At 49.0% G+C, this 25592-nt stretch overlaps 1 protein-coding gene across 50 annotated transcripts in view; it reads right to left on the bottom strand.

The window, feature by feature from the left end:
• The window catches only part of LRRFIP1 (LRR binding FLII interacting protein 1), a 131136-nt gene that overhangs the window by 14656 nt on the left and 90888 nt on the right, over window positions 1-25592 (bottom strand). For 6 of the 50 annotated variants that reach the window (XM_081050594.1, XM_081050600.1, XM_081050586.1 and 3 more), the window contains 11 exons: window positions 23528-23572; window positions 22436-22501; window positions 18347-18424; window positions 11412-11447; window positions 10829-10954; window positions 9347-9418; window positions 7482-7652; window positions 5276-5368; window positions 3705-3797; window positions 2424-2516; window positions 996-1137 (listed from right to left, as the gene is read on the bottom strand). In XM_081050594.1, coding sequence (XP_080906720.1) covers window positions 996-1137; window positions 2424-2516; window positions 3705-3797; window positions 5276-5368; window positions 7482-7652; window positions 9347-9418; window positions 10829-10954; window positions 11412-11447; window positions 18347-18424; window positions 22436-22501; window positions 23528-23572 — 1015 coding nt within the window. Of the gene's footprint in view, window positions 1-995; window positions 1138-2423; window positions 2517-3704; window positions 3798-5275; window positions 5369-7481; window positions 7653-9346; window positions 9419-10828; window positions 10955-11411; window positions 11448-18346; window positions 18425-22435; window positions 22502-23527; window positions 23573-24952; window positions 25031-25592 lie in introns of all 50 variants that reach the window. The other 44 variants (XM_081050614.1, XM_081050615.1, XM_081050619.1 and 41 more) reach the window with 15 other exon arrangements.

The following is a 25592-nucleotide window of genomic DNA, read 5'->3' as shown; positions in this document are numbered from 1 at the left end:
ACACTGAGATACACCCTGGGCAGCAAGTCCTCAGAGGCTGGGCCCACAGGTTTCTGCATTTCCATAAATACAACGAAAACATCCAGATGGAAATTAAAATCACGGCCCAACCTTACTCTGGCTTCACTGTAAAAGCTGGGACACACTGGTGACCAGTGACCAGTGTGACCTCAGATGTGGCTGCAGCTTCTTTAGGCTGCACACCACATTTTAGAGGTTTATCCCAGAGCAAATATTATGACAAGTACTAATCAGTGAATCTTTGCAGACAGTTGCAAATTGTATACAATATTCCTACAATCTACTGGATTCCCCAATTTATATTTTTTCAGGAGGAAAAATGTGACATACAAAGGAATATCACTTCTGACAAAGGGGCAGACATATTCACACTGTCGCCGGTAAGGGAAACCCTTCACACTGACCACACTCGCCACCCAGGGCTGTCTGTCCATCTCAAGTGGTACCTTGAGAATGGCAACCAAGACGTCCTGTCACAGCCCCAACCTGCTGCCCACAGGCACCTCGTGCCCTCAGAACGCTTCCTGGTGGGTAGGTTGTACACTGTTGCCTTGCAAACATGGTCAAGTCACTTCCTCTCCAGCCTCTGCTATACTGAGCTTTTGACAATTCTGTAACAGAACAAGTTAAAAAGCCATACTTGGCGCATAGCTGAGGAAAACCAGATAGTACTGTCAAAAATGTCACTTAGCTTGGAGGCTATTTTCCTTGCAGCACAGTCTCACTTGGTAGCTTTGAGAAGCACGAGAAACGTATCCTTCAGCCATTTGTGGGGAGCACTGAGCAGAGATGCCAGACAACACACGTGGTGATCACATCGTTTGGCAAGGAAATGCCCATGAAGTGACAGGACAAATGGCATGCTGTGTGACTGTTAATTGATCAGTGAGGATTACTCTAATTTTAATAATGCATGGGAGGTGAATCAATGCTGACTGGAAGGTGAGAGGACCCAAAGGAAAACAAGGACTTACCTAGGGTCCCATCCCCGGTCGCCTTGAGGACATTCAACTCTTCTTTCGTCATCTTGGTAGGAGCCTGGAATCCAACGTTATTCAGAGTGTCTGAAGTCTCTCCATTGGTAGCTATTTCTGAATTTAGGATTATTCCATGTTTCTGGGAACAAAAAAAGGCTCACTGTTTATTAACTGAGTGACAATTAGATTCAAGTCTATTTTATTAATAATAATTAAAAAAGAAATGATTTTTCTTGCGATAGAGGAAAATTCTACAGAGTCAAGAAGAGTTAGGCACCACCCTTGTGAATATTCTATCAACACACACACACCGGGGACGTCTCCTGCAAGGGCCCCTTCCTTCCTGCATGTCCCTGTCCATGTCCTCGTGTGTTGGTGACCAGGCACTTTTAACAGGCACCTTTATAACTGGAGGTGTGGCCTGAGGCTGCCACAGAATGCAGCATCAAGCAACTCATTATAAAGTGACCTTGGCTTTTAGAACCCTGGTTGTATGCTTTATAAAGAGACACAGAGATAAAGACGTACATGTTCTGAAAGGAATCAACGAGACTTTATGTTAAAGCAGGACGTAAGAAGTGGCTAGAATGTTTGGTATACTGAAAAGAAATGTAACTCATGCCCACTCCGTAGCAAAAGACTTGAAACAGCTGCACCACACAACTCCAGGGTCCCCCCTTAACCACTGATGGCTGGCTCACTGTCCCCTGCTGCTCACAGCTCCTCCTCTTGCGCTTGGAGCAGTCCCCAACACTGTTCCCACCGCCCTGGGCGGTGGCAGTATCAGGAATCTGAGCTCTAAGCTCTTCCTTTTCGCTCACTGCTCTGGCCTTGACCCCTGGATTTAAGTGGCTGACACTGATATGTGCACTGACTGTACAGGAATTTGCCCATCCAGAGCTCTAAGCCTCGTTGCTAACCACTGTTTTTTTTACTCAGTGCCTAGGCAGCAGCCGAAGACCGTGACACGGCCCAGACAAGACATGGAACTTTGCCACCAAGTCTAAGTAGCGTGAGCCTCATGCAGACCACTGTTGAGCTAGAGAAGTCCTTAAATTTGAGCCTTTAAATATAAGAAACAAATACATTCTCTAACTTTGGGTAAAGGCCTGGGGAAGTTATTAACGAGTATGAGAAAACCTTTAGACATATATCAAAACATTCTTGGAAATCCGAGTTGCTTCAAGCTCAGAGTTGCCTGTTGAACGCTGACAGGCCACGGGCAGACCCCATGGAACCTGGATTTACTTTACGCGTTTCTTCGGTGTCAGTTAACCAAAGATTTGAATTCATGACCACAATTAAACTCAGTGACATAAAATCCATTAACGCTACTCCACACACACATTTGTTCTTGAAAAAATCCCAGAATTTGCTGCTGTCACCGAGATGGTTTTCTTTTTCATCCATTCTTTGGCTTCATACCTTTATTTCCTCTTTCAGCATGACTACTTCTTCTCTAAGATCATCTCGTTCCCTCCTGATGGAATCAAAGAACTCTTTCTGCCTCTCTAATGCCTGAATGTGCAGCAGAGCAAAGAGAGAAGGTTCGTACAGGTAAGCAGAGGACTTCAGAAGCAGAATAAGGAGGGGGCTTCTACTATGTAAAACACTGGCTGGCAAAGCATTAGACATAATACGTGTAAAGACAAAAGCAAAATGCAAGCAAAAAGCTCTTCATGTAGATCATGCCAGCCCAGAAATGCTCCCTGAAAGACACGAACAACCCAAGGCACGAGCTATTTCATTTGTATCAGTTTCTAGTGGGTTCCCAGCTTCCTTAGAGAATTAACAGAAGTCATGTGCCCATTTAAATGAGGGGTAAATAATGAATAGGAAGGAATGCTGAAGAACCCCCAGAGGCAACTATTTGAGGGATATACACTATTTTGCTATGTCAATTCCTGGATATACACTATTTTTGCTATGTTTGTGGTCAGACAAACAGAGCGGTGCTACAGAAAACACCACACATGCCCATGCATAAACACGTGCCCATGCGTGCACATGCGCCCATGCGTGCACACACGCCCATGCGTGCACACGTGCCCATGCACACCCAATCCTAAGTGTGGGAGAGCATGTCAGATGACGACCAGGGCAGCCTTACCACGTCAAAGCACTGATGAGCCCTCAGGCCTCTGAGGACCTTCAACAGAGCTACGTGGTATGTATGGGTCACTATGTTTTGGAAACCATTGCCATTGTGAAGCATAGCAGCTACTTTAAGTGGGTTCCTTTCTTCCTACTCATCACTTCCCCATGCAGGGGGGTTGCCTCTGTTTTGCTCGTGGAGAGAGAGAGAGAGAGAGTGAGGCCTCCTCGGGGAGATTTCAAGGTGGGGTTCAGTGGGGTACAGCACTGGCCACCTTGCAGCTTTCTCCAACAGAAGCCTTTGAGAAAAAGCCCTGGTGACACCGGGCAGGGAATTCCAAGAGGCCTACTGCCTCCCTCACTCCAGTGTCTCGCTCTGCTGCTGGCCCCCACAAGACAGGCAGCCCGGCGAATGCTGTAAGTGAGGGTCTCCAGCAGAAGTCAACTTAGCATCAATTTGGGTAAGTGAGTGTGTTTGCTGCATCCTTCCTGCACGTCATACGTGGGGCGGCATGCATTCTCATACGGGGGTTCCGCAAACCAAAGGCTCCGAAAGCAGCACATTTGCTAAGCAGACCGCCCACTGGAGTTTCAAAGACTTGCGAGTCCTACCCCTATCTTTTTGTCTTTCCACTCTATTGTTTCCTGAAGATCAGAAATCTCCCTGATATAACTCGCCTGTTTCTGCTGTAGCTGTCGGATTTCCTGAAGAATAGGAACAGATAGAGAGAAAACAGATAAAGCGTTAGACAGGAAGGAAACCCCAGTGCTAGACCTTCTGAGGACTCTGACAATCGATGAGCCAACACACATGTGTGGAAGTGCCAGCACATTCATTCTCTGTCACTAATCCCGAGTTCATTTTCAGCATCCCCACACTTTTTCCTGGTCCCTCTCCCCAGGTTCCAGAAGTACAGGACGAAAATCTGCTTGGGTGACATTCTTATCTAGAGGCACTGAGGTTCTGATTGAGTTGAAAGGTTAAAAATCAACCCTGTATTCGTTTCTTGTTGCCACCGTAACAAATTACCATAAATTCAGTGGCTTAAAACAACACGAATATATCCTCTTATGGTTCTGGAGCTCAGAAGTCCAAAACGGGTCTTATGGGCCGATATCAAGGTGTGTGCAGGCCTGAGTTCTTTTCTGGTGGCTCCAGGGGACAACACATCTCTCCCTCCCTTTTCGCTTCTAGAGGTGCCCACATTCCTTGGCTCACGGCCCTTCCTCACGGCGCTCGACATCTGCTTTCAACTTCGTCGCACTCCCTACCTCTGCCTCTGACTTTCCTGCCTCCCTTCTATACGGACCCTGTGACCCCCGAGGCCCACGGGACACCCCAGGCCAACCTCCCATTGAAAGGTCCTTAATTAATCACACCCACAAATCGAAGTCCTCTTGCTGGGAAGTTCACATTTTCCCAGGTTCCGTGTTACGTAGGGCGTGGGCATTCCTCTGTCTGCCAAACCTCCCGAGACAAACACAAAACCACCAAAGAAGGAGACTCTTCACCAATGAGAGGGACACAGCTCCTTAAGCGGGGCCTGGAGGAGGAGCCTAAGCCCTCCATTTTCAAGCAAGCCAGTAACTTTTTTTTCTCTTTTATTTATTTATTTATTTATTTATTTATTTATTTATGTCATTTATTTTATTTTATTTTTTAATTAAATTTATTGGGGTGACAATTGTTAGTAAATTTACACAGATTTCAGGTGTACAATTCTGTATTACATCATCTATAAATCCCACTGTGTGTTCACCACCCAGAGTCAGTTCTCCTTCCATCACCATACATTTGATCCCCTTTACCCTCATCACCCATCCCCCACCCCCTTACCCTCTGGTAACCACTAAATTACTGTCTGTGTCTATGAGTTTTTGTTTCTCATTTGTTTGTTTTGTTCTTTTGTTGTTTTTGGTTTATATACCACATATCAGTGAAATCATAGGGTTCTCTGCTTTGATAGATGAATGGATAAAGAAGTTGTGGTACATATACACAATGGAATACTATTCGGCGTTAAGGAAAGATGATATAGGAGCATTTGTGACAACATGGATGGATCTTGAGAGTATAATGCTAAGTGAAATAAGTCAGACAGAAAAAGCCAGTAACTTTAGTAATGAACCAACAAAGTGCTGCTAAGTCACCAAAGAAAGAGAAAGTGGGGAAAGCCACCCACCTCGAGCATTTCCTCTCTTTGCTTCAGAGCTGCTTTCACTTCCGCAAACTGGAACTGCAGGAGGCTGTGAGCATGCTTTTCCCTTTCAAACTCCTAGCAGGGAGGAAGAGACGGTCATGTTGCAGTGGGAGCATGTTTTGTGTCATTCTAGTTCCCATTCCCATGATTTACATTTGCCTCGGGACAAAATGACCCGTTACCACGCCATCACCATTTTCAAGGCCTTTGTAACCACATGAACCATTTCTCTGGACTTTCCAGAAGATGTCCCGGTGGTTTACTGTAAAATTAACTGAGGAGTTACGGAAGTGACAGTGTTTCCTGATTCTCTCGGTAAGTGATGCCCCAGGAAGGTGCATGGGGCTTACTGTGTTGAGGGCCTGAGGAGGAGGCCACTTTGCAAAGGACTTATAATAAAATTATCCCCAGTTCTGAACTATGACAAGGCATACTCTTTGGGATAAAAAGGGGGCTGAATGTCTGTTTGGCAAGCTCTTCACATTAACAGTGGGTAGCCCACTCTGTGCTCCAGGGACAAAACAGAAAAGGTGGGGGAAGCAAAAGTGCTTGGCAGCACCCAGCACCCCCCAGCAGCCCCTCCCCTGTCTGAGACTCAGCCCAGAGACCCGGCCACACGCTCTTCTGGTCTCCCGCTAGCTCAGTCACAGCAGCACAGTCTCTAACGATGGTTTGGTACCCAACTAACTGCCCACAGCTGAGGGGACAGCAGGGTTCACCTCCCTGGATCCGAGAGCTGGGTGATTTCAGAAGGCATTTGACCTTAGCTTCTGCTCCCCCACTTTCTGAAGTCTGGTCCCCTCTTAATTGTGACACGGACCTGCCTGTTGGGTTTTGCTTGGCCTGTGGTCTCCAGCTTGGGGCAACATTCCAGGATCACCCAAATTCTCTGGAATTAGATTTGGGGGTCCTCGGTCTACTTACTGATGCCTCAACGACAACACTGTAGGGGTATTTAGGGTGTGGTACAGCCCCTCCCCCACAGCTGCGGCTCACAACATGCCCTCTGCTCCACATGACATCAGGTTTCATGAAAAGCTCATTCTTTCTTTACAAGTTCAGCTGTCAGGAACGTCATAGATAAAATTCCTCTTTAGCTTCTAACTTAATTCTACTGCAGTCAGGGAGGAGGTCTCAGAGCTGGTCACAGGACCTTATTTTAACCCTTGGGATTTAGAGCATATGGCCCTTTTTTTTTTTTTTTTAAAGATAATGACACTCACAAATTAAAATTTGTGTTTATTTCAGCAACTCTGAAAAACTGGACAATAGTCTAGGGTTTGATAAAACAAGGAATTTCCCCAAATATGAAAATCAGGTGTTCCTTGCTCTGTATGTCACGGAGAATATCTAAGCCCAGTCTTCACCAGATAAGTCTGCTGTCCTTAATCTGAACCTATGCTCGTGCTTTATGCTGACACCAACAATTCATTCCAGCGCTTCTTAATGAAAGCCCAAATAAAACTCTACCCTCTTCTGAGCTCACTGAAAGTATTTAATTCTTAAATGGACTAACTGTGTCTTTCCCCAATCAGCACAAAATAAATGAACATAATTTTCTTAAAATCTTTGATATGTGCAATTGACTACTTCCCTATGGTGTTAAGAGATAACAAAGTCAAAACCAGGAAATGTACACTAACAGGAAAATCCTGATGTGTCCAGTGGTGCCTGATCCAAGTACACTGGTTCTTCCGCATGTTCTTTTCACAGTTATGATTTTGCCTTACGTGAAAAACACAGATGTTCTCCTAGTAAAATCACCTATAGTTTACATATTACGTATTTATAAATTTGTGCATCAGTATTTCAAGTTCCTCAGTAAAGAGCATGGTATTCTTCTTTTCAGATGTTTGGGCTGCCTGGGTAAGTGGAGAATCATTGTTTAAACACACACACACACACACACACACACACACACACACACACACATTACAAAAAAAGCTCAACCTTTATGGAATCTGAAAACACACACGCTATATATGCATATACCATATACGTATTTATGAACATATTCTACCATTCTTACATATAGCGCATATGTGTATTTTACCACTCTTAATATACGCTCTATATTAAGCCCTCATACTATATAACGTATACTCCATACACGTACTTTCTACCATTCTTAGACAAACCGTTTACATGTCATGTGCATTCTGCCACTCTCCATCGCGCTGGAGCTTACCTTGTTTTTCTCCTCGTACTGTCGCCTGGACTCAGCCAGCTGCTCTTCGAGCTCCAGCAACGTATCCTTCAGGGTGTCGACCTGGTACATGAAATTTGTCTTCTCATTGTCCAGCTCAGCGTTGGAAACCATGGCCTTCTTGTGCTTCTCTTCCACTTCTGCGAGCGAGTCCTGCGGAAACCAGGTCATAGTTTTGAAATGGTAGTAAGAAAACAAAAACAAAGAGTAGCTCAGAGTCTTGAAAACAAAAAACTCAGCCCTAAATTTAGCCTTGGTTTCTGAGAGCAAATGAATCAAAATAGGAAACACGAGGCAGTTTCAACACCCAGAACGCCCCCTTCCTTTTCACTCTGATCAACTTCTCATCACTCAGAAAACTGGTGATTAGCTGTATCTAGGGATGGAAACAGAGTACAGAGTCACTAGGACAAGGGAGACACCCGGATGGAAAGCGTTCTGGTCACAGAAGCAGCATGGTCCTGACTCGATGATTCAGTAGCCGGCAGTAGTGAGCTGGGCTGTTCTACAGCTCCCTGATGTACTCACTCTAGATACATGACCAGAACTGGGGACAGAGCCAGCGTGTGACCGCTGGAAGAACCAAATCCCTGCCACAAGCTACCGATGACCGCTGCCTGAGCCTATGAACCAGGAAAGGATTAAGTAGCATTTCAGATTTCAAACCACAGGGAAACTAAAAAAAGTCCACAGGTCTCACTGGGTGAAAAGACAAAGGTCATTCCTTGGAAAGGACAGCCCAGGGAAATAAAGGGGCTTGCAAAATAAGCACGGCCCTCACCTGGCTCCCACCTTTGTAGGTCAGGAAACAGAGGGAGCATAGTGGCGTTTAATCCCCAAACAGATCGGGGGGAGGCATCGCAGAAAAGACAGCGGCATCCCCAGGTGTAAACCACCCAGAGCTAACGAACTTGGGCACCTCTTGGTCAGATGTGTCAGGTGCTACCAGGAGGCTTCAAAGACCAGTGCTGGTCTCACCTGCACTGACAAGTCAGGGCAACGATTTCAGGTGGGAACAGTGGTTCCTGGGCTGCTTCACTTTTCACGTGATTTGAAAGCCAGAGTCATAATTTCCCCTGGTGTTTCAAAAGAAGTGATAAATAGGAGAATGATTAATCAGTCCTGTGATTTGTCACCTCCTCTGTTGGGTGCCCCTGTGACAGTAAGTCAGAGTAAGTCTCAGGGACCCTCTGGGCAGCTGAAAAGGAAGCAATAGGTTTGCTATCTTTTGCTAGATCCACGGTCTGCCACAAGCTGCCCAATGAAGGCAGAGAACGAGGCCCCTCACTGTTGACCTAACTTCAAGGAGTACGGCCCCTGAATTTCCCGGCTGGCACAACGCAGTAATTCCCCATCCTCTGAGTGGTGTGCGTTTACTCAGATAAATCCGAGATGACGCCCACACTCAGGGTGTGACGGGACGCGAATAAGTCAGATGTTGCCAAAGCACGGCTGTAAGGACTGTGCTGCTGGTAGACAACGTCACATACTTTGAGAAGCAAACGCAGTGAAGCAGTGTGTGTGTGAGTGAGCACTACGGAACGCAGAGAAAACCAGAAACCATTCTGCAAGTGTACGGCACGCTCCTGTGCGGGAATGAGAAACTGGTTTTCGGCCGGGGGAGGGAGGAGGAGAGACGTGGTAACAGCTCTCCCGGAGGAGGCGCAGAATGTGGCCTTGGCTCCAGAGCTGCGCCGGGGAAACGACGCGCGCACACACCATGCCAGCTAGCACTCCCGCCACCTGCCGTCCTTCCGGCTGCGGCCGCGTTCGAGTCAGCATGCGGTTTGCATGTGTTCTGTAGGGTTAGGGTTAGTACGGGGAGCCCACACTCCACACACTGGTACCTTCATCTCCTTCAGCCCCTGTATGTATCTGCCTTCTACATCCTGAATCTGGTCCTTTATCTCATTAAGTTCCTGGGGGGAAATGGCAAAAAAGGCATGTGATGTCAAGGGGAACAACTGACAAGACCACAAGGAAAGAGGCGAGTCTCTACGTCTTCTTACTTCTGGGCAGCTTCCCTCAGGGGGCAGTTCGAGCGGGAGTTTCTTCCTATTCTTTTTAAGGGTTAAAGGAAAAGAAAGAAAATGTCCATATGGCAAAGGTGAAAATGTAGGTGTTTTTCATATGAAATTTCCCCACAATTTTATAAAATTTAGGTGTATCTCATATGATCTAGTTTTGCACAGTTTTATAAAAACAGGCAAGAGAGTTGAAAACGGAACACGTTACGTGACTTTTATCTCAGCTCATGCAAGCTGTCTGAGCTCCCACTCTGTCTCGATACAGTCAGATCGCAAAGACAGAAACGCGCCACGATGTGTCCTGCATGCCAGGGGCCCGTGTCTTCCTGCCCTGTCACCACCACCACCACCACCACATGCCTGGTGCCGGGCGTCTGCTAGAGCCGCGCTCCATAAATGCGGGTTGAACAAATGAGCGCTGCTTACAATCTAAGAGCAGAGACAAATTAGGATTGCAGCAAACGCCCCTTTGATGGGGTAGAGAATGAACGGAGCTGCAGGAGGCCCAGGAATTGCCCGGGGGCATTCTGGGAAGAGCAGTGAAAAACACTGTTCTTGTAAAGCACAGGCTTGGAAAGCATCTTCAGGGAGCCGAGTCCAGCCCCGCTGAGGCTTAAGTCCCTCCCCTGAGCTCGCCGCAAATGGTCCTCCAGCTGTTTGGACAGCACCCGGGGCGGCTGGTTCTCTTAACCAGTTTTAATGATTAGAAAGTGTTTCCGTCAATGAAGACACATCTGATCCTTTAAGCTCCTCCCTCGGCTCAGAGGATACAAGTTCTAGACAGTAACCTTCCCTTTGGGTCACCTCCTTGTCAGATGCCGTGTTTCTAGTTCTAATTTTAACAAACAGTTCGTATTTCTCTGACACAGTGACAGCGTTTCTACATGCCTGGCTCATGCCGAGTGTTAAGGATGTAAAAGAACAATGCCCACACTCCAGCGGGAGAAGAAAACATCCAAACACAACGACGAGGCCTGCTGAAGGCGTATTAGAGAAAGAAAGGAAAGGGCAGAGCAGCACGAGGACAGAGCGGCCCAGCGCTCTGTGCAGCATGGTGTGGGCTCGCACAAGGTGTGGCTGAGGCCTGAGGCGGCTCCGGGGCCTGGGCACAGGTCTGCTGGGGAGGGGCAGTCAGGGACGGCTTCCCGTAGGCGGCCATCTCGGAGCTGGGTCTTGGTGAACACCGGTTTATAAGAGGAGGGAAGACTGGGTTGAGAAGAAAGATCTGGAACTTTATGAATTACATCTTTTTTTCTGAAGACTGGTTTTCATAAAGGGTTGTAAGTACGTCGAGGGCCTTACCTTGATTTCCCTAATGGATGCCTCAGTGTCGATGGAAATGGAGGTATCCCCACTTCCCCTCCGAGAGGAAGTGCCACCCAGGGAGGCCAGCGTGGCTGCAGACAGGCTGGGCAGGTTACGAGACCCCTAGAATGTCACCAGTATCAAATGTGATTGTAGACAAAACCAAAATGACTTGTAAGTCTACTATTAAGGTACCTTTCCTCGCACCCGGTCTCTAGCTGAAAATCTTCAGCAGGCCTACGGAAAGCAACAGGAGAGACTCCCTGCACGGGGCGGGTCCCACGGATGCCTGGGAATTTGGCCAGATTAACCTCAAGCTCCACGGTTGGGCCCACCATCAATTCCTTCCCTGCTGTGCAGGATTTAACACACACTGGAAGTGACTCCCAGTAACCCTCTCTCCCCACCAAAAAAAGGTTGTCACACTGGCTGCTGGGTCACACACTAGTCCTGTTCACTCACCAGTGGGCATTTTTATTAAAGATCAAGCAACATATTTTCCTGTTAGTTTTACCCATAAATTTTGGGACCCACTAGGTTTATCGATGACATAATGTAAAGGCCTGTAGAAATTCCTTACCTTCTCATTGAAATCTTTTTCTGGTCTCTCTTCAACCTGGAGAGGAAAATGGACAAATATTACTCACAAGGATGAAATGGACAATCTGGATGCAGGGGGTAAGATGATAATAAAAGGACATATTAGCTTCCTTTGTAATTTAAACACCACTTTGCCCATGAGACTCCCATTTGCTCTGCCAGGTGGCACAGACGCAGCGAGGGCAGCCGAGCCAGGCTGAGCCTCACCGTGTGGGTGTCTGACGTTTATGGTTCCCACAGAACACAATGATGTGGAGACAAAATACACAGTGACCACAGAAAGGTCCGTGCTGAGCCTTGTTAGTGAACTGAACTCGAACAGGTTGGCTTTACAGATTCCTGCGGCTCTGCGTGGGGGTTGCCCTGCAGGAGAGGATGACCTACCCCAAGCTTGTTTATCCACCGCAATGGCTATGATTAGAGCGAGAACACGCGCGGGGCCCTGGGGCCTGCAAGATGCAACCACAGGGGTTTTAAGTTCGATGATCACTGAACTTGGCCTCTGAAGCAAGAAAAAGTAGTGAGCCAAGTGTAACTTTTTCTACTTCTCATGAGTGACTGAGTCAATATGAAAATTCTGGTTTAAACGATGGGGGCTGAAGGCACAGAATTTGCCAGGTGAAATGTGGGGATCCCAAGAATCTGGCTTTCCTCGTCTTTCCTGTGTGGACGATGCTCGGGGTCCGTCTCCTCCCTTCGGCAGGGAGGACACAGTGGGACCCTAAGGACGACCACGCATCAGCCAGGGCACCCAGAGAGAGCCCAGCGCTGTGCGGGTGTCGGGACGAGGCCGAGGCAGTGCTGCTGCTTTCTTTGCTCTATGTCCAACAAAAAGCCATGTTCTTTTTCTTTTCTTTTTTTCCTTCTTTCGCACACTGAAGGCCCCTGTCCATAAGCCTGCTGGCAAGGTCACTGACGAGGAGAAAACCCTGTGCTCAGTTGTCTCCGCACTCTCTGGGATAAGCTGTCACTCACGCTTTTCCGATCGCGTCTCCATCCTGCCTCCTATAGCTCAGAGGTTCTTAAATATGACCATCGGGGTCCACTGCCTATGTGATGCCCGCGGCGAGTGCAGAGCTCAGCTGGGAGACATGAGACTGCCCGGCGGCCTGGGCCTCTGAGCTCAGCCTTGCGTGCTTGCACCTAGCCGGTCTACACTGCAGGTGGAGAAATCCTGCCAGAGCCTGGCCCAAGGCCACGAACGTGCAAACTGCCCACAATGTCATCGGCACGGGAGAGCAGAAAGGCACAGGGGCTAAGCACTAGTCAGGACGCTGCACAGGCGTGATGTCCTGTGAGGACGACCACTTCCTGTCTCACGCCCACCCTGGGCCCATGTTGGGCTGGATGCCCTCGCCAGCCTGTCCCCCACCAAGAAGGCTCACTAACTACCACCTTCTTTCCTCCAAACTCGTACCTTCCGCTTTCTCTCTGAGGGGAGGATACCGAAATGACTACTAAAATGACACAGCAAAGTGCCACAGCCAACCAGCCAAGCAAGGGGACCAATGGAATCGGAAAACACACTCGATTTCTGCAAAAGAAGGCAATTCCAAAACCAGTCCTCAGCTCAGCATAGCGAAACTCAAGGGTCTTGACAGATCCATGTTCAGCCCAAAGCACCTGCCCAAAGACCCACCCGCCCACACGTGGGTCTTCAGCAAAAACTTCCTGCTCTCATCTAACAGTCTCCTTAGTGTCCTAAGGGCAGGTGCGGCAACGAAAGCAGAGAGACCACATCCCTCAGGCCGGTGGGCTGGACCTGCGGGCAGGCTGGTGTCACTCCCAGGTGAGCCCCTTGGGTGGGGCTTCAGCCCCTGATGCTCCATCTGCCCCGACCACCCTTCCTTGCCACAGATGGCTGCCCTCCAAGGACCAGTGCAAGCCTGTGCGTCTCACAGAGCTTTGCACACAGTCTTGGCCCCCAGAGGCCCCTTTAGGTGGCAGTTATATCCCATTACAGGCAGCACACTCTCCACCTGGGTGCCACACCACCTGTACATATAATTATTGTTGTTTCAGATGTGCATGCCACATCGGCCTATCTAGATATTCTGGGGTGCTGAGGTGGCCTCCAATCCAGATGGTTCTATCTCACTGTCCTGACAGAGCCTCAGAGAGCCCTGGACCTACATTCTGAGTTGTGATGATTTTTAGCAACTTTCCACTTGGGAATAGAAATATTCCTGGAAATTTCAAATACCTAAGGAAAAGGTAACTGCCTAGCACCTGGTCTGCTGGAAATCAATTCATTAATCCTCCTGAGCCCCAGGCCTTCAGCCCTGAAAATAAGTCAGCTTGTAGAGGAAACATTAATGAGATGGAAACAGGGCAGCTCAGACCAGTGCATTGGTCTGACTTCATATGTTATTTAATAAAATGAACAGTTAAAAAAACAAAAGAAAGAGAGTCATTTAAGTATTAGTGGAATAAGGAGGTCCAGTTTAACAGACTGTGAGGCAGCCGTTCAGAAGCCTACTGCTTTGCTCCCCAATTTAAACACTCTTTTCTGCCTGTTCTTTAGCAACAGGTGAAGACCGTATCGATAAATGAGGCTCCAGAAATACTACGTTCACCTACAAAGATCTGTCCCCCTAATAGAAGGACCCCACATTTTTTTTAGTACTTCCTGTGAGCACGATGAGAAAAGATATATACCAGACCAAAAAAACATTGGGTTGGAGGGGGAGGGCTATCACACAGCTTCACTCCACATTTCACTTGATACCGCAAATAACTGCTTTTGTAATTTGTGAAACATCAAACAAGGAATAAAAAACCTAAAACCAAAGCTCGCTCTTCAATTTAAAGAAAACTTTAAAAATAGTTGGAAAAAGGCTCTGCTCTGAAATGCATAACGGACTCAGAATGGGACAACTGAGGCTGTGTTTGAGACCCAGCAGGAACACCGAACCCTCAGAGAAGACAGTAGCCAGTCTATGCTTACCTCTAGTCGACAGGACGCAAGTGCTGTTTCATCTGTTTTCCAAATTACAAAGGGTGTCTGTATCTACTAGCTTCCAGAAACACAAGTGCCTGGAGCCCCATGGAAAGCCAGCCCCGCAGCAGCCTGAAGCCATCATGGTCCCCAAGGTTCCACTAGATGGCGAGCTGAGAGGGCACGCTCCCAGCGCTACCCAGGACGGCTTCAACAGCATGTCTGGCGTGGCTTAAAATGCCAGGTTTTCCGTATCACCACCCAGCCTGCCCCCTTCCAGTCTGCGGGCTTGGAGGGACCCCCGGGAGGGGCCAGGTAGAAAGGAACTATGCCTACGTGTCCCCAACCCCCAGCAGGCAGCCCCAGGTGGGAAATGAGGTCACAGAGGCATGGTCCCTCTCAAGAAACAAACTGACAATCTTGAAGATTGCTCAGGAAACACCTACTTTAAGGGGGAATTGCCTTCAAATACAAACCCTACCATTAGGGTGGAAAGTTTGGGTTTTAAATCCAATAACACCGACGTTATCCTGAAGGGCTTGTCTTTGAACTCCTGTAATCAGAATTCAAGCCCAGCTTTCCTACCTGGTCCCTGCCCCCGCCTCCTCATACAACAGAAAACATGAGTCGCTACAGACTTTTGTTTTTCCAGCTCGGATGGGCCAGTTCCTCACTCATGTCTGTCTGAATACACATGGGCAACATGGTGTCACCAGATGTGCTGGTGTCACTCTGCTGGGTGTGCTTTACACCTGGGTGATGAGCCTTCCTGACGCCACCTCTCTCGGAGCTTCCTGCGCCCCTTACTGGAGCCGTGCACGGCCCTCGGAGAGGCCAGGCCCGGCGGGTCACTCATCCTAGCAGGCCACTGCCTGGGCCCTCCCCAGGCCTACTGCTTCTCCCTCCCGGGCAGGAGGACCAGGGGAGTGTGAACGTCACTCTCCTAGCTTCTTCCCATTCAACAAGGCTCACAACACCCACTAACACTCTCTGTCGGTCTCGCAAGCCCCAAACACAAACACCCAGCCCCGTTCCGATGGTGTGATGGCTGCTTCGGGGAACAGAGACAGTGCACACTCCATGGAAGAGGACTGTGCGTTGTGGAAACTGCGGAACCGAGGGCAGCTCAGCTCTGTCTTCTAGACTCTGCAGGTGCCAGACCCGAGACAATCAAGTGCCACTGTACCTGTGTCCCTGGGGAACCGCTCTGCACGTTACAGAGATGTCACTGCGGTTCTAAGGACCACACACAGCAGTGTCTTCAGCTTTGAGGTCCCCACCCTGTGTGAAGTGCCAGGATGACGCAGGAGGACAGCCCATCCCACAGTCTGGGATGCTGACCTTAGCTCCCTAAATGTGCCAACAGCACAACAGCCAATTGACCTTTGTAAAGGAGCAGCTGACTCAGAGAAAAATGATCGAACTGATTATCTGCGGGCAATGACCCGAAAACAGCTCCATCAGATACCTGGTGGTCTTGTCTGCTTGGAGCTGTGTGCCCACCTTCCATTCAGAACTCAGCGAGAAACAGCATGTAAAGTGGGCACAGTGAGCAGTCTCCTCAGGCATAAACTCAGGGAATCACAAACAGATAACTTTAGAATTGGAAGGGACCCTGGAGCTCTCCCACCCATTGCTTTGTTCCTTCCATGGCACCTGGAGAAAAAGCAGCACCCCCACCCCCAAGGACAGGGGGCCCAGGACTTGCCAGGGCCCCTAGGCACAGACACCCAGGGACACGCGGCACGTTTCCCATTCCCGTGTGTATGGTCATCTACAAAACCCGTGTTATGCGAGTGCATTTGCCACAAATTTAGAAGTTTACAACACAGGAATCTGTACCTGGTTTAAACGTCTTCGGTCCGTGACTAACTGAGGCCTGTGACTTTGGGACATCACCATGATGCGTGAATGAACCCAAACATGTCTAATAATCACGGAATTAGAATTCCGGGCCCCAACTGAGCCACAGCAGGCAGTGCACTTAGGGGCGTAGGATTCTTTGAAGGTAAAACCACAGCCTCTTTGGCAACTGTGAACGTTTATATTTTTTTTCTAAGAACTAAGCACGAGAGTATTACACATCAGGAAGAGGGTCTCGCCATTCAATTTGTCATGGAGAATTTTTATTCCTAGTGGTTCTAAGGTTTCACATAGATGTGTTTATGCAGAATGTGCTACTGCCGAGTGTGAAATCTCGGGAAAGAGACCGGAAGTGGAAGGAGGCATGCCCACTGAGGCCGGCAGTTTGCCTGACCTCAGTGAGCACGAATTGCTGAGTTCACAAAGACTGCCCTTCGGTCATTTACATAATATCCATGAGAAGCAATCTGCCAGATTTTAAAACCTGAAGTTAAATAAGAACGAACAGCTGATCTCTCACTCTTCCTGCTTGATGAGTCCTGGTGAGCAGTGAGCACTTGGTCGTGTGTCTGCCACCATTCACCTGAGAGTCCAGGATGTGGCTTCTCTTTGTGCCCTCACCACTGGCCTCCAGGACGGGGTGGGGGGCTCAAGTGACAGTGAGGGCGGGTGGGCAGGTGACATATGGACAGAGGTGGTGTCTGCAGCTTCAACGGAGGGGGCTGTCTTCGCTGCCACAGAGAAACGGGCTCTCCTGTTCTAACATGGCTCTCTTGATCAATCTTCTGTTTTGTCACCCTCGACAGGGAAATGGTAGAAGGGAACATTTCTCTACTATCAGGGAAACACCAGTGGAAGCCCAGGGATGACCAGCTCTGGCCTTGGCCTCGGCGTCAGGGCCAACAGGAAGCGGGGACTGAGGCTACCCAACTCAGTTTCTGGGGCTCCTTCTGCTTCTCTAGGAGCAGCCGACATCTGCATTTGGTAGGAAACCCCACAGCTTTGAAAGACTATGTAATGTAAAGACGGAACAAGTGCGTGCAGCGGCGCCCACAGATGGCTCAGTTCTATGGCCTCGTGTTGTATTACCAGGAACGCCGCCTGAATTCTAGGCATCTTGAATCTGACGGTGGTGTTGCGGGACCACGTTAAGAGCCTCTCAAGTTTCTCTGTGACGGAGGAGAGGAGATAAACAGACCGGCTCTGCCCATCTTTGCTGCCCTGTACCCAGGCCTGATCTGGGAGGCGCTGCTGGCCTTTGGTGTGGCCGTCAGGCTCTGCGCAGGGCCGGCACGCACACAGCAGGGCACGCACACCCCACGGCACGCACACCCCACGGCACGCTCACCCCATGGCACGCACACCGCAGGGCACCCCCCCCATGGCATGCAGCCCCAGCTCCTGCACACCAAACGCCCCTCCCCTGGCCATAGTGCCAGCCCCCGATTTGTCCCCGGGACCCTACTGTCCCAAGAATGATGTATCGTGGCCTCATATAAAGCATCACACAAGGTCAAACTGCCTAAAGTTCCAAAGACCCTGAGAAACATACGCAACCATGAGACTCAAAGGAAGGGGGCTATATTCCAAAGCAAAACCTGGGCCATTTTATGCTGAGTGACAAACAGGGGTGCAGTTCTGCAGTTTCACACTCACTGACCGATGTGAGAGCTGGGGGGCTGAGGGGTGGAGCGGAACTAGGAAGGTCACGGCAGGCCCATACTTTATAAAACCATGTGGGTCGAATACACCACATGTCATACAAAATGTTAAAAGTCAATCCTTCAAATTTTTAAATCCTAAAAAAAGCACATCAACGCATATGACCACATTTCCCCCCCTGTTCAAAGCTGCCCTCCTCCCGGGAAGAACCCATCTCCCAGCACTGTTGATAATTCCTCACCTGGTCCTTCAGAAGTTTAGCCATGCAATTCTGATACCACTGACCAGTAACACTCTGAATCTGGCAGCATTCCCCCCCAGTTCTGGCTTTACGCAGACCTGAAACGGGCCATGGAGAAGCCTTGCTACTTGGTCTGCGCTCAGGCTTTGGGAGGTGGAGGCTTCCCTCTGCGGGACTGGGAAGTGAGGGAGGAGAGGGGCGGCGCACTCACCACGGGGCTGGCCCGCGCCGAGCTGGCTCTGGACGATGCACCGGAGCTGCAGTTGGGGTGGCCACTGTGCTCGGAGGGCTGCCCGCACGGCAGGCGCCAGACACGCAGACAGAAACAAAGGGACAGAGTCAGCAGAGACGCACAGAGGCCACAGGCCCCCGCCAAGGGCTCCGTTAGCTGGGAGGTGAGCCGCGTGCAATGCAGGAGACAGGGTGGCGTGGAGCACGGGCTACCCTGGGGAAGCAGGCTGCGTCTCACAGCCCGCTCAGAATATAAAGACTTACTCACAACATCAAAAGAACACAGACTTAGTTGGTTAGTAAGAAGAAAGTAACACAAAGGACCTGCTGGGCTTGGGTGCGGAGTCACACGCCTCGTGAGGGCACAGAGAACCACCTCATCGCTGTGGAAATGACCATTTTTGAGACCATGAGCCACCTCCCAACCCAGCACAGAGAGAGAAGAGCGAGACGGGCTGGGCTTTGGGGCAAAGCACATCCTTGCTCCTGTACTACCTTCCCAAGTGAAAGCAAAGTAGGATTTAGGGTTAAGACAAAACCAGGCATGGCTTCCTGAAGGGCCACGTCACCTGTCTGTTTGCCCACCTACCTAAACTGTCCCTCTCCTGCTAAAGAAAGACACCAGCAACTGATGTGTCGGATCTGGGAGCCACCCCTCTTGACTTTAGAGTGTATTCACGTTTGTTCTAGTCCTAGATATATTTTCTTTTCTTAAAAAATTCTTACTGGCCTCTTGAGTGAGGCAGATTGCGGAAGGGTGGAGGGGAGGCAGGATTCCGACACAATTTAGGAAGACAGGCCATGACATGGCCCAAGGAGCGTCATGGACAGGCCCACACAGCCCCGCAGGGAGCCCCTCCTGACCCCGGAACCAGGCCGGCCACTGACGGGTCTCTCAGCTATTGTCACACCCTAGGGGAAACCCACAGGCATTATCTTGCTGCAAATCACAGGAACCACAGACTGTCAGGGGGCTCCATCTCATCTTAAATCCTGTCTCTTCCACCAGAACGTAATTCCCCTGAGGGTAAGGTCTTTTATTCTGCTCCCTGCTGAGTCCCCAGTGATGCAATAAGGCCTGGCACACACTCTGCGCTCAAGACATATTTGCTGAATGAGCAATCTCAACGTTAGACTGTAAATAGCCTTGGTCAAGATGGGCGAGTTCCCCAGACCCATCCCACCTGCATCCGTTCCCTTATTCGATAAATATTTATTGTGTACTTACACGTAGGTGTGAGGAGTTTCAAGGGCACAGGTAAGACCACGTGTAACAACCATTGCCACATACAGGATATACAAGAAATTTACAGGTATCATGAGCCTCGCCTTGTAGCTTTATTGTTCAAAGGAAAGGAAAACACGTACGATCGGCGCTGTATGGCAGAATTTCGCCTTCAGGTTCACTGACACAAGTGAGGAAACCTCCTGTACACAGACCCTGCTGTGTTCTTGTCACCCACATCCTGGTTTTGGGTGCAGACATGCGACAGACTGGCCAGAGCACATGGCCGACCCAACATTCCCCACCTTCTCAGTCAGAAACTCCTCCCAAATCCTCCAATCTGACCCGATCCTGCAGGAAATGTTTAACGACTCTCACCGTGGTCCACATGCCACCTTTCGGGCTGCTTATGTTTGGGAGTCAGTGGAGTGGGGCTCATGTGGGGCTCACGTAAGTTACAAAGATGCAGCCCAGGTTCCTCCTGTTGTTGGCACGAGACCCTGGGAGAGTGACTGAGCCTGTGGTCCGTGATATGGAAGGAAGGACAGCGGCCACACAGAGAAGCTGAGGGTCACACGAGAGGATGCGTGATGGCTTCCCCCGCTTTCACTTTCTGCTGACACGACTGTCGTGGCTCCTGAGCAGATGGCAGTGTTGGTGATGACCACTTCCAGCGTGTCAAAGCAGCTAAGAGGGTCACTTCACACACAGCCACGAGAACTTCCTACAGCGCTCACACAGCTTAATAACAGCACGGCAGTTCTAACACACAGAGGTTTTTCCAGCAAACCAGTCATATGTAAAAACAAAACCAAACCAGTCATTTAACCTCATTTAACCATTGAATCATAATTAAGTTATTTAACTGGAAACGCACACTGTGGTTGAGACTAACTTCTCAGGAGAATGGAGATCAAGAAACGCCCTCCTGGATCAAGACCGTCCGATGCAGGCTTGGGGTCAGCCTGGAGTCTGAGGTCGCAGCCCTCTGGCCTCGAGACAGGATGGACCCCCAAACCACAGCTGCCTCACAGAGGGTATGTGGATTTATCAGTGGCCGCGACTACTAGCTGAGTGGAGAGCCTGGGGAAGCGCTGTCCCCAAGCCCCCTTCCTGAGCTTTGAGCACCCTCTGTCCACTTGGAGGGCACTGAAAGGACTGGGTGACCTGCAGTGGGGACACTGGGAGGGGAGAGGAGCTCGGTGAGCCTTCCCTGCCACTCTGCCCGCTGCTTTGCTGCTGAGAACAGAGCTGATGCCCCAAGATCTCTTCAATTTGTCCAACGTAAGCCCACAAACTCGGCTGAGCTCCTTCTGCGTGGGGATACACTGTTAGGCGCAGAAAATAATTCTTTTTATTCTCTTTTATTTCTTCTGCATGGCTTGATACCAGGAACAGGCAGCCCTAGTTTAGGCTTTTGTGCTGCCAGGACAAGACCTTTCATTTCCTTAACTGGGCTACAGCCATTGCTGCCAGGCGATTCCTACAGGAGACTGAAAACACAGAAATAACAGCTACGCGAAGAACACCCAGCAGGGCCAGTCACCATCCCGAAGGCCCACAATCAGCTACTCCAGCAAAGTCCACCGACAGACGCGACACTTAAAGAGAATCTGAGAATCCTCCAGACACCTGGAGTTCTACTTGGGTCATCAGAGAACTACTGGCACTTGGGAAAGTTTCCTTCTCCTGAAGAATTAGTATGCTGTCTCTTTTCTGACAAAAGAAAACCATTTAGTTGCATTTTACCCGTCACGTACAGGCCTGAGCTATTTCATCCATTAGGCGTGGTTTAGGAAGTTTTTAACGGCCTACAAAAATGTTTAAGAACTGGGGAAAAGATTCACTAAAGCGGGCTCCTCTGCATGAAAAATGTTCCGCAATACAAAATTAGCAAACGCTGAATGAGATGTCAACAGAACTAATGCCATGTCAACTGATTAGTCAATATAATATTCATAAAAATTACCTTCTAAGGACAATAGTAGGTTAGACTGGTTACTTTGTAAGAATCCTTGAATATTCATAATTGGAGAAATACCAAAAAAAATCATACAGTTGGATTATTTAGCTGGTTTATGAAGTAGCCAATTATTTTTGAAAGCCAAGTTATAAAAGCACTTTAAGTGTTTCGTAGTAAACCGTTCTGTTTCACGTGGGGCTCGGTGCATTTTTATAGGACTTAGGGACACTTCTGCCAAAGGACATTGCTGCTTAGGGCTGACGCTGTGTGCACTGGTCGTTGGGACAGGCCCATTGGCCTCCCCATTTCATGGACTGATCCCTTTTCTATTGGTCTACCTTTGTCACTCATTCATTCACTCACTCAGTTTTCCATTCAACAAAGTCTTTCTTGTACAACTACCAACCCTTTACTGCAACATCATTTCAAGTCCTCTGAAGAGGTGGGGCAACAACAAAATAAAAAAAGGAGGTCATGCACATGCAGTTTTCTGAGGCTTTAAATCTGTTCATCTTCCTTAATTATCCAGAGGCGACAATAACCTGCGGCCTGTCCAAAGCTCTCTTTCCTCCTCTGATCATTTTAAGACCAACCCCGTCAGTGCTTGTTAGTGTTGTCAGTGTTGTCAGTGTCCTGCAGAACAAGAGCCGGTGAAGCTCAGTGGAGGTTAGTCGTCTTCCCTTGAGCTGCACAGAAACTGCGAGCGAGAACATTAAACTAACAACCACAGGCTCTGTGATTCACATGATCCGTGACCCTTATTACAAAGAAGCACTGAGATGACACAGTGTCAGTTATCTCCTCGGGCTGCAACTGTGCCAGGCGGCCCACCCAGGTCATGCCGCAGGCAGGGGTGACCTTGAGAAACACAAGTGCCTTACAGCTCGGGAAGCGCAGGCACTGCCCCGCCGGGCCCCACCGCGACTGCTGCCGTTGAACCCAGATGCCTGTAACAAAAACAGACTGTCAGGACAGGACGCCCCCAGCACCTAGAAACACGGAAATGTAAGGGAGACTGACACGTGCCAGGAACAAGTCCTAAAAAAACGAGGGAAGTCATGCAGGCAGGGCCTGAATACCCCTGTACAGGCCAAGTGCTGAAGGGCCGTACAGACACCTGAGAGACGCTTTAGCTGCTGTCACCTCATGTGGTGTCACCTCTAACAGACCCTTTGCACATCTATCACTCCGAAAAAGATGGCTTGCTAAGTAAAAACATGTTCATCTAGATTTAAAACGAGCAGAACATTCAAATATCCTGAATTTTGTCACGGCCTCCTCCCACACACCTTATGTTTGGGGATACAATAGGATAGTAATTATAGTTTGATTTTTGTAATGCTTTAAAAATGGCTAACTAGAAAACAGAATAGTTGGTTAACCTGAAAATCCTACGCAATTGGTCACTGAGGGCAAACGGGTTTCCAGTACTGGGCACGGCCACGTCACACTCTGCGCAGCTAAAAGGACCTTTCCCCCTGAGGATACAGCTGGTTTGCTCGGCCAGTTATAGTTCGAATTCACAAGTGTGCAACTCGACGGAAATTCAGAGGTAGTAACAATAAGTACAGCTACTTTGAATATTTAAGTTTCCTGCACAGCATAAGTACCTTGTATTTAAAACTGGAAATTTCCAAAAGAATATAGTACAGTGGATTAACACCTGTTAAGGTCACCAAAGCAATTTAAAAAACACCTTCCTTCCTGCCAATAGATTAAGTCAACTTCGGTTGCTCTGTTCTTGCCCAGCGATCCTATACAAACACCGTGTTCCTGGAGACAGAAGCGGCGTGACAGCTATTGTCAGCTGTCGGGAGAAATAAAACCCAGACCTGGCCAGAGGCGGCTGACAGACACGACCGCATGCGTAAGCTCCACACAAAGGGGTAAATCACTCCCAGTGGGACGTCAAACAGCTGTCCACGCTCCCAGGGCAGGTGCACGGGGAGGGGCGGGCTGTGCAGCACACGCACCTGGTAACTCCCCGCAGGCCGGGCAGCGCTGTACAGGTAGGAGGGCTGGTGGACGAAAGCAAACAGCAGGTTTTAAAAGCCTCGAAGAAAGAGCAACATGTCCTGGTGACAAGGTAATCACGCTGCTTTCAGTTAGCGTGGCAGCCAAAGTATAGTACAACGGTTAGAAGGAAAAAACAAAGCTGATGCCGGCACTGTGTTCTCCGTGAATCTGACAGAGGCAAACCCAAATTTATAAGAAAGAGAAATACGAGATGATTTTAAACTTTAAAACAGTCAACTTCCCCAGCATCTTTGGAATACGACTATTTTCTAGTTATTTCTTTTCAGGCATTCCTGGAAGAAAGGGTGAGGGAATGAGACAGAATGGTGACAGAGTAAACAACACCCACAAGAGCAACCAAACCCGCAACTCAAAACCCCAAGTTACTAAAGCAGTGAGGGGTGTTCATAGATAAATTGCCACACAGGGAGAGTGAGCAGACCTAGTGCGTTCATTTCTACCAAAGGATGCCAGTAGCAGCCTTTGAAACACAAAAGGAGCTGTCAGCCTGCCCCGGCCGGCCAGGGCTGGCACCGGCCTGAACAGCGGCTCCACACCCAGAACTCGAATCCGGCTGGGACAGTGCCTTGGGGGCATGTGCTGGAGCACACAAGGTGGTGTGGTCGCAGACTGAGCTCCGGAATAGCATCATGACTCACTCACAGGCAGAGGCCACGGCACAGGGTGCCCCCGGCCAGTCCTGGGAGGTACATGACCAAAGATGGAGCACTCAGCAACGGGAGGGAGAGGACAATGCAAGGAGGTGACAATTCAACCTGCAGAGTATGACCCGTATTTGGAGCTCAGCGCCCATTTCCTTACATGAGAGCCGGACTTGCATCCGTACAGCTGAGAAGGTCCAGCCCCCCAGGGCCGACCTGCATGCAGGCCTTGTGAAAACAGGAAGCAGAGGGGACAGCGAGCCAAAGAAATAATGCTGGTCTCCCCACTTCGCAAAGATGGAGCAGTCCGATTATGCACAATAGCCTTCCAAATTGCTTCCTGGACACATTCGCTAGAGAAAAATATTTTTTAAAAAACAAATGGAACCCCAAATGGGGAACAATTGCTGGAAAAGGAGGAGAGACCCGAGAGACCCATTTTGTTTTGGATTTGAGCTTTTGAAACTACCCATTCGCTGGAGCCCCCCTTTCCCTAAATTCATTTCTGCTATATAAGGTCTTAAATTGTTTTTGATCATGTTTTAAAAGGTTGAGAGAAGTCCTAAGCAGATTAGTCAAGCCACTTAAAATACCTTGCTGGCTTGAGCATTTTGGACTTCACATAGAAGAGGCTGAAGTGTCCACACACATTGACTCGGCAACAAAAGTGACACACAGAGGAAAGGAGGAGCGAGACATGAGGTGAAAAGGGGGACAGACCCGGTTTCCACTCTGGGCAGACAGGGCTGTGTGAGTGAGGCCACTGCCGAAAAGGCCGAGGTCCGAGCAGCAGAGTCCCTGCAATCAGAGAACGTGGGTGGGAGGGCGAGAGGCCCCCACTTGATTTCATCTCCAAGGTACATCTTATTGTAAATTCACACAAAACCACCTTTTACAACAAAATCGGTCATGGGCATGCACTTACGGGGCAGGGAGAAAGAAGAATGATCAGAAGGAAACAAAGACCATGCTGTTAATTGACAAACCCACCACGTGGAACGAAATTAGGACTTCTGAGTCTACACACAGGCAAAAATAGATTTCATTAATTTTAATCGGTGGCAAGACCATAGGGGTTTTGAAGGTCGTCGTAATTCGAGTTCTAATTTTTAAAGCTTGGTGGGAAAAGCTCAAAACCAAGAATTTGCAGAGATCTCAACCTCTGTTTTATGCAGAACATTTTATTGGAGCTGGTCTCCGGCTTGGACTCCTGGGCTTGGTGTTGACATACAGTGTGTGTCTAGAATTCATAGCAGACATGACAAATTCAATGCTATGATTCTGAGACCAACACTCCACACCCTGTATCTGGGGGACACTACTCTATACATTAATCATTTCCCCCAAATAAAATGTTTTA

This window comes from Rhinolophus hipposideros (genome assembly GCF_964194185.1).
Source record: "Rhinolophus hipposideros genome assembly, chromosome: 6".
Taxonomy (NCBI): Eukaryota; Metazoa; Chordata; class Mammalia; order Chiroptera; family Rhinolophidae; genus Rhinolophus; species Rhinolophus hipposideros.
Note: the sequence above shows the minus strand (reverse complement) of the source record. Positions and strands in the feature narration are given on the sequence as shown.